General features: G+C 43.5%; 1 protein-coding gene across 1 annotated transcript in view; it reads left to right on the top strand.

Annotated features, from left to right (window-relative positions):
• LOC122258657 (aldehyde dehydrogenase, dimeric NADP-preferring) overlaps positions 1–10,249 on the top strand; it is a 22,132-nt gene extending 11,883 nt beyond the window's left edge. Inside the window, exons 5-7 of the mRNA XM_086545797.1 lie at positions 153–344; positions 9,032–9,207; positions 9,811–10,249. Of these exons, the coding sequence (XP_086401923.1) occupies positions 153–344; positions 9,032–9,207; positions 9,811–9,988 (546 nt within the window). The 3' untranslated portion in view covers positions 9,989–10,249. The remainder of the gene's footprint in view (positions 1–152; positions 345–9,031; positions 9,208–9,810) is intronic.

The raw sequence follows: 10,249 nt of genomic DNA on the forward strand, positions 1-10,249 counted from the left end.
CCCTTTTTTCAAACCAGCGTATCACGTGTTTGGCCATTTAGCATCGTCCAAAACCTCGGCCAAAATTCATCTTTATCTAACACACAACTCATTCCCTTTTCTTTCTTTAAATCGCCAGAGCATTCTAACCATCCATCCCATAAATCCCACAGGAATGCTACCCCGTGGTGTGTGGCGGAGTCCCTGAGACGACCGAACTACTGAAGGAGAGGTTCGACTATATCTTCTACACGGGGTCCACAACGGTCGGCAAGATAGTGCGGGACGCCGCTAACAAGTTCCTCACTCCAACCACCCTCGAACTGGGAGGCAAAAGGTCTGTTGGTCTCTCTGAGGCCTATAATTGAGGATGTACTATATATTTTTTTAAATATAAAGTCATGGTTCTGGTTATATTTGGCGATAGGTCCGAAATTTGAAAGATCAAATTATGCAGTACACCAGAGGTTGGCAACCCTTGGCACACAAGGGGTTGACTATGGCACAGCACGAGCATATTAGAAAACGATAGTAATAATAATGATAACGATGATAGTTCTAGTAATAATGATAACAATAATAATATTGATATAGAAAACGGGGAAAGGGAGGAATAATATATATGAGGAAGTCTACTTTTTTGTATTATGAATGAGTAGTGTTTAATTTCAAAATAAATGTTTTGTTTACATATTTAGTCATAGCTGGTACACGATGGAATTGAAAAAATATAACTTTTGATGCATTACAAAAGAGATACATTACAATATGATATATTGTAATCAGATCATTCAAAGTCATAATGGTTTCTTTATAATTCTCCTTTGACTTTTTGATAACCAGAGCAATCCAGTTTTTAACAAACAATCCCTTTTGAGATTTCATAACCGAATTCTTCCAATCTGTAACAGATCGAAATCCCCTTTGCCATTTAATGACCATATTATGCCATATTAATCCCCTTTGACATTTCACTACCACACCATTCCAATTATTCACATATTTGAATCCCCTTTGCTATTTCATAACCATACCATAACCATTCCTTTCTAGAATCTAAACCCATTTGCTGGTCTTTTACTATATTCTATTCCATAACAGATCCTAATCCCCTTTGCTGTTCATTAACAATATCATTCCACTCCATAACAGATTTTAATCACCGCTATTCTTTAACCTTATTTTATCCCATAACGGAACTTGATCCCCTTTGCTATTCTACAATAATATTCAATTCCATAACAGAACTTAATCCATTCTTTAACCATATCAGAACTTAATCCCCTTTGCTATCCATTAATCATACCATTCCATTCCACAAGAGATCCCAATCCCGTCTGCCATTCCATAACCATACCATTCCATTCCATAAGAGATCCCAATCCCCTTAACCATTCCACAACCACAACCATCCCATCCCACAAGACATCCCAATCCCCTTAGCCATTCCACAACCACAACCACAAGAGATCCCAATCCCCTTAGCCATTCCACAACCACAACCATCCCATCCCACAAGAGATCCCAATCCCCTCTGCCATTCCACAACCACAACCATCCCATCCCACAAGACATCCCAATCCCCTTAGCCATTCCACAACCACAACCACAAGAGATCCCAATCCCCTTAGCCATTCCACAACCACAACCATCCCATTCCACAAGAGATCCCAATCCCCTTAACCATTCCACAACCACAACCATCCCATTCCACAAGAGATCCCAATCCCCTTAGCCATTCCACAACCACAACCATCCCATTCCACAAGAGATCCCAATCCCCTTAACCATTCCACAACCATACCATCCCATTCCACAAGAGATCCCAATCCCCTTAACCATTCCACAACCATACCATCCCATTCGACAAGAGATCCCAATCCCCTTAGCCATTCCACAACCACAACCATCCCATTCCACAAGAGATCCCAATCCCCTTAGCCATTCCACAACCACAACCATCCCATTCCACAAGAGATCCCAATCCCCTTAGCCATTCCACAACCACAACCATCCCATTCCACAAGAGATCCCAATCCCCTTAGCCATTCCACAACCATTCCATCCCATTCCACAAGAGATCCCAATCCCCTTAGCCATTCCACAACCATTCCATCCCATTCCACAAGAGATCCCAATCCCCTTAGCCATTCCACAACCATTCCATCCCATTCCACAAGAGATCCCAATCCCCTTAACCATTCCACAACCATCCCATTCCACAAGAGATCCCAATCCCCTTAACCATTCCACAACCATCCCATTCCACAAGAGATCCCAATCCCCTTAACCATTCCACAACCACAACCATCCCATTCCACAAGAGATCCCAATCCCCTTATCCATTCCACAACCATCCCATTCCACAAGAGATCCCAATCCCCTTAGCCATTCCACAACCACAACCATCCCATTCCACAAGAGATCCCAATCCCCTTAGCCATTCCACAACCACAACCATCCCATTCCACAAGAGATCCCAATCCCCTTATCCATTCCACAACCATTCCATCCCATTCCACAAGAGATCCCAATCCCCTTAGCCATTCCACAACCACAACCATCCCATCCCACAAGAGATCCCAATCCCCTTATCCATTCCACAACCATTCCATCCCATTCCACAAGAGATCCCAATCCCCTTATCCATTCCACAACCACAACCATCCCATTCCACAAGACATCCCAATCCCCTTATCCATTCCACAACCACAACCATCCCATTCCACAAGAGATCCCAATCCCCTTATCCATTCCACAACCACAACCATCCCATTCCCCATCCCCTTATCAAGAACACCATCCCATTCTACAAGAATATCCCAATCCCTTAACCATTCCACCACCACAACCATCCCATTCCACAAGACATAGACCCAATCCCCTTATAAAAGCCATTCCACAACCATACCATCCCATTCCACAAGAGATCCCAATCCCCTTATCCATTTTCCACAACCACAACCATACCCATTTTTCCACAAGACATCCCAATTATTATTCCCCTCATCCATTCCACAACCACAACCATCCCCCATCCCACAAAGAGATCCCAATCCCCTTAAAAAAAGCCATTTCATTATTCCACAACCATTCCATAACTATAACCCATCTTCCCCTCCACAAGAGATCCCAATCCCCTTATCCATTACAACCCACAACCATCCATCCCACAAGAGATCCCAAACCCCTTAACCATTCCACAACCACAACCTCCCATTCCACAAGAGATCCCAATCCCCCTTATCATTCCACAACCTCAACCATCCCCATTCCACAAGACATTCCCAAGTTCCCCTTATTTCCACTTCCACAACCATCCATCCACAATAGATCCCATCCCATTAACCATTCCACAACCTCCCATTCTACAAGAGATCCAATCCCCTTAGCCATTCCACAACCATCCATCCCATTCCACAATAGACCCAATCCCCTTATCCATTTCCACAACCATTCCGTCCATCCCATTCCCACAAGAGATCCCAATCCCTTAGCCATCCACAACCATCACCATCCCATTCGACAAGAGATCCCAATCCCCTAGGCCATTCCACACCACTGAAACCATACCCATTCCACAAAGAGATCCCAATGCCCCTTAACCATTCCTCAACACAACCATCCCTTCACACAAGAGATTCCCATCCCAATCCCCTTAGCCATTCCAACCACAACCATTCATCCCATTCCACAAGAGATTACCCAATCCTCCCCCTTATCCCATTCCCACAACCCACACATTCCATCCCATCCCACAAGAGATCCCAATCCCCTTATATCCATTCCACAACCGGTGTTCCATCCCATTCTAACAAGACATCCCAATCCCCTTAACCATTCCACAACCACACCAATCCCATTCCCAAGAGATCCAATCCCTTAGTAGGGGTCCATTCCACAACCACAAGCGGCCCATCCCATTCCACAAGAGATCCCAATCCCCTTTAGCCATTCCCACAACCACAACCATCCCCATTCCACAAGACAGTCCCCAATCTTATCCCCTTATCCATTCCACAACACAACCATCCCATTCCACAAGACAATTACCCAATCCCTTATCCCATTCCACAACAACAACCTATCCCCATTCCACAAGACATCCAATCCCTCTTATCCATTCCACAACCACACCATCCCATCCCACAAGAGAATACCACTCCTCTATCCATTCCACAACCACAACTTCCCATTCACAAGACATCCCAATCCCCTTATCCATTCCACAACCACAACCATCCCATTCCACAAGACATCCCAATCCCCTTATCCATTCCACAACCACAACCATCCCATTCCACAAGACATCCCAATCCCCTTATCCATTCCACAACCACAACCATCCCATTCCACAAGACATCCCAATCCCCTTAACCATTCCACAACCATCCCATTCCACAAGAGATCCCAATCCCTAAAAGCCAAGTTCCACAAACCATTCATCCCATTCCTCCACAAGAGATTCCCCAAGTCCCCTTAAAACCATTACCACAACCATCCCATTCCACAAGATATCCCATTCGTGGCACCTTAAACCATTCCACAACCATCCCATTCCCACAAGAGATCCAATCCCATAACTCATTCACAACCATCAACCATCCAATTCCTACAAGAGATCCTCCAATCCCCTTATCCATTCCACAACCACAACCATCCCATTCCACAAGACATCCCAATCCCCTTAACCATTCCACAACCATCCCATTCCACAAGAGATCCCAATCCCCTTAACCATTCCACAACCATCCCATTCCACAAGAGATCCCAATCCCCATAACCATTCCACAACCACCCATTCTACCAAGAGATCCGCAATCCCCTTAACCATTCCACACCATCCCAATTCCACAAGACAATCCCATCCCCTTATCCATTTCTACAACCACAACCATCCCATCTCCTACCACAAGACATCCCAATCCCCCTTATCCATTCCACAACCACATACCATCCCATTCCACAAGACCGCCCCAATCCCTAAACCATTCCACCACCATCCCATTCCACAAGAGATCCCAATCCCCTTAACCTTTTCTCCACCACCATCCCAGTCTACAGACATCCCAATCCCCTTAGCATTTCCACACACCAACCAACTACCATTACATCCCATTTCCCATCGAAGAGATCCCCAATCCCTTAGCCCATTCCACAACCACAACCAACCCATTCCTACAAGAGATCCCATTCCCCTTAAACCATTCCACAACCACAACCATCCCATTCCACAAGAGATAGATCCCAATCCCCTTTAGAAGTAGGCCATTTTATTTTGCTGTGCATTCCACAACCATTTTTTCTGTCCACAAACCATCCCAAACTCCAATCCCAATTTCACAAGAGATCCCATCTCCCCTTATTAACCATTCCACAACCACAACCATAACCCCATTCCACACAAGACATACCCAATCCCTCTTTATCCATTCCCACAACCCACAACCATCCCATTCACAATAGATCCCAATCCCCTTATCCATTCCACCAACCCCAACCATCCCATTCCACAAGACATCCCAACCCCTACCATTCCACAACCACAACCATTCCCATTCCACATGAGATCCCATCCCCTATGCCATTCCCTCAAACACAACCCTTCCCATTTCCACAAGACAACCAATCCCCTTAATCCATTCCACAACAAAATCTTCCCATTCCACAATACATATCCCAATCCCCATACCATTCCAAACCACAACCATCCCATTCCACAAGAGATTTCCCAATCCCCTTATGCCATTCCACAACCACACAACCATCCCATTCCACAAGAGATCCCAATCCCCTTAGTATGTAGCCATTCCATCAACTACAACCATCCCATTCCATCCACAAAGAGACATCCCAATTCCCCTTTAAACCATTCCACAACCACAACCATCCCCATTCCATCCACAAGACATCCAATCCCCTCTTAATATATTCCATTCCACAACAAACAAAACCATAATCCATTTTTCCCATTCCACAAGAGATATATCCCAATATCCCCTTATCCATTCCACACCGCACATTTATCCCATTCCGAAAGCAAGATCCACAATCCCCTTAAAACCATTCCACAACCACAACCATCTCCCATTCCACAAGAGAATAATCTCCCAATCTCCCTTAACCCATTCCACAACACAACCATCCCATTCCACAAGACATTCCCAATCCCTTGCCATTCCACAACCACAACTCATCCCATTCCACAAGAGATTCCCAAATTTCCCCCCCCCCCCTTTTTTTTATCCAATTCCACAACCCAAAACCATCCCTTCCACAATGAGATCCCAACCCAATCCTCTTATTTCTTATATATTTCCATTCAACAAACCACAACCATCCCATTTCCACAAGACATCCCAATCCCCTTATATCCTTTTCCACAACCACCACCATCCCTTTCCACAAAGATCCCAATCCCCTTAAGCCATTCCACATCCATTCCATTCATAGATCAGCGTCATTCAGTGTCATATAATGGCAACGGTTCATTTATAGATCCCAATTAGTATCATATAATGGCAACGTTTCATTCATAGATCAGCTTCATTCAGTGTCATATAATGGCAACGTTTCATTCATAGATCAGCGTCATTCAGTGTCATATAATGGCAACGGTTCATTTATAGATCCCAATTAGTATCATATAATGGCAACGTTTCATTCATAGATCAGCTTCATTCAGTGTCATATAATGGCAACGTTTCATTCATAGATCAGCGTCATTCAGTGTCATATAATGGCAACGGTTCATTCATAGATCAGCGTCATTCAGTGTCATATAATGGCAACGTTTCATTCATAGATCAGCTTCATTCAGTGTCATATAATGGCAACGTTTCATTCATAGATCAGCGTCATTCAGTGTCATATAATGGCAACGGTTCATTCATAGATCAGCGTCATTCAGTGTCATATAATGGCAACGGTTCATTCATAGATCAGCGTCATTCAGTGTCATATAATGGCAACGGTTCATTCATAGATCAGCGTCATTCAGTGTCATATAATGGCATCATTCCATTCATAGATCAGCGTCATTCAGTGTCATATAATGGCAACGGTTCATTTATAGATCCCAATTAGTATCATATAATGGCAACGTTTCATTCATAGATCAGCTTCATTCAGTGTCATATAATGGCAACGTTTCATTCACAAAACAATTTTATTGAGTGACGTTTGTAATGAGACTGTTTCATTCGTTATCTAATATAATTTTGCGACATATATATGACCACCGATCCAAGAAATTGAAAGTCACAGTTGCATTCATAAATCAACTTAGTGCCGTGACCTATTTCATAATCCCATTGCACGTTTCAAGGATGGGTCATTCTTATATTCTCCTTCACCTTATTTATATGCTTTATTCATTCCCCTCTTTCGTTCCAGGCACTGACCTTCCCTTCGGCGGATTGACTTAGTTATTAGCTTTATTCATTCCCCTCTTTCGTTCCAGGCACTGACCTTCCCTTCGGCGGATTGACTTAGTTATCAGCTTTATTCATTCCCCTCTTTCGTTCCAGGCACTGACCTTCCCTTCGGCGGATTGACTTAGTTATTAGCTTTATTCATTCCCCTCTTTCGTTCCAGGCACTGACCTTCCCTTCGGCGGATTGACTTAGTTATCAGCTTTATTCATTCCCCTCTTTCGTTCCAGGCACTGACCTTCCCTTCGGCGGATTGACTTAGTTATCAGCTTTATTCATTCCCCTCTTTCGTTCCAGGCACTGACCTTCCCTTCGGCGGATTGACTTAGTTATCTCCTTTATCTACTCCCCTCTTTCGTTCCAGGCACTGACCTTCCCTTCGGCGGATTGACTTAGTTATCAGCTTTATTCATTCCCCTCTTTCGTTCCAGGCACTGACCTTCCCTTCGGCGGATTGACTTAGTTATCAGCTTTATTCATTCCTCTCTTCCGTTCCAGGCACTGACCTTCCCTTCGCGGATTGACTTAGTTATTAGCTTTATTCATTCCCCTCTTTCGTTCCAGGCACTGACCTTCCCTTCGGCGGATTGACTTAGTTATTAGCTTTATTCATTCCCCTCTTTCGTTCCAGGCACTGACCTTCCCTTCGGCGGATTGACTTAGTTATTAGCTTTATTCATTCCCCTCTTTCGTTCCAGGCACTGACCTTCCCTTCGGCGGATTGACTTAGTTATCAGCTTTATTCATTCCCCTCTTTCGTTCCAGGCACTGACCTTCCCTTCGGCGGATTGACTTAGTTATCAGCTTTATTCATTCCTCTCTTCCGTTCCAGGCACTGACCTTCCCTTCGGCAGATCGACTTAGTTATCAGCTTTATTCATTCCTCTCTTCCGTTCAGGCACTGACCTTCCCTTCGCGGATTGACTTAGTTATTAGCTTTATTCATTCCCCTCTTTCGTTCCAGGCACTGACCTTCCCTTCGGCGGATTGACTTAGTTATCAGCTTTATTCATTCCCCTCTTTCGTTCCAGGCACTGACCTTCCCTTCGGCGGATTGACTTAGTTATCTCCTTTATCTACTCCCCTCTTTCGTTCCAGGCACTGACCTTCCCTTCGGCGGATTGACTTAGTTATCAGCTTTATTCATTCCCCTCTTTCGTTCCAGGCACTGACCTTCCCTTCGGCGGATTGACTTAGTTATCAGCTTTATTCATTCCTCTCTTCCGTTCCAGGCACTGACCTTCCCTTCGGCGGATTGACTTAGTTATCTGCTTTATTTCATTCCCCGCTCTTTCGTTACCATGCACTGACCTTCCCTTCGCGGATTGACTTAGTTATTAGCTTTATATCATTCTCCCCCTCTTTCGTTCCAGCACTGACCTTCCCTTCCGATTGACTAGTGTATCAGCTTTATTCATTTCCCCTGCTTAGTGCGTTCCAAGGCACTGACCTCCCCCTTCGGCGATTGACCTTAGTTTTATCTCCTTTATAGACTTTTTGTCTACTCCCCTCTTTCGTTCCAGCACTGACCTTTCCCTTCGCGTATTGACTTGAGTTTTATCAGCTTTATTCATTCCCCTCTTTCGTTCCAGGCACTGACCTTCCCTTCGGCGGATTGACTTAGTTATCAGCTTTATTCATTCCTCTCTTCCGTTCCAGGCACTGACCTTCCCTTCGGTGGGGTTGGCAACAGTGGCATGGGTGCCTACCACGGCAAGTACACTTTCGATACCTTTACGCACAGGAAATCCTGTTTGAAAAGAAGCTACAACTCGTTCATTGATAAGCTTATGCAGTAAGTATCGGCGGTTCGTGGGAGAGGGGGAGGGAGGGAGGGAAGGTGGGTAGGAGAGGGAGAGGGAGAGGGAGGGAGGGAGGGAGGGTGGATGGATGGGATGGAGGGAGGGAGAATGGAAAGGAGGGAGGAAGTAGGTATAAAGGGAGGTGGAGGATAGAGGAAGAAAGATTTTTGACAAGTTTATTGAGACAAGTGGTTACTTACATCTCCAAAGGATGTGGTAACGGAAGTTAGGCTCGCCATGTATATATATGTACACACACACACACATACATATATATATATATATATATATATATATATATATATATATATATATATATATATATATATATATATATATATATATATATAAATATATATACATGTACACATTCATATACATATATATACATACACACACACATACATATATATATATATATATATATATATATATATACATATACATACATATATATATATATATATATAAATGTGTATAACAGACAGAGACAAGGGAGAGAAAGCAAGAGCGAGAGAGAGAAAGTACACATAACCATAGACAAACAAAACCAACAACTCATACCATCCTCTAAGGTCGATTTTCCCTCCACACAGAGCGAGATACCCGCCTTACACCGAGAAGAAGATGAACATGCTAATCTCCCAGCGAGACAAAGGAGATGGCCCAGGCGTCATGCATTATCTCAAGATCATCATGACCAATTTAATTAGCATGGGATTAGGGGCGCTTATCCTCTACCTTATTCTACATTATTCTGATGCTAAGGTTTGATACTAGAGAGTCAGAGGAAAAGAACATAGAGAATATATACTGTTTATATTTGTGTGTTTGTTTGTGTTTGTGTGTAGGTTCGTGAATGTTTGTATGATGTTTAGTTTTTTTTGTGGCTTTGTATATATGTGAAGTATTTTTGATTTATATATATATTCATAATGTGAATCCAATCTTAGAGAGAAAATTACTGAAGAGATTTTTATTCTTATTGTAGCATCGTGGTTAAGAAAATACAATAAACTATACCTCAAATATTGA

The sequence above is a fragment of the Penaeus japonicus genome, unplaced genomic scaffold (assembly GCF_977035675.1).
Source record: "Penaeus japonicus unplaced genomic scaffold, GWHDUDI00000001_assembly GWHDUDI00000017, whole genome shotgun sequence".
NCBI lineage: Eukaryota > Metazoa > Arthropoda > Malacostraca > Decapoda > Penaeidae > Penaeus > Penaeus japonicus.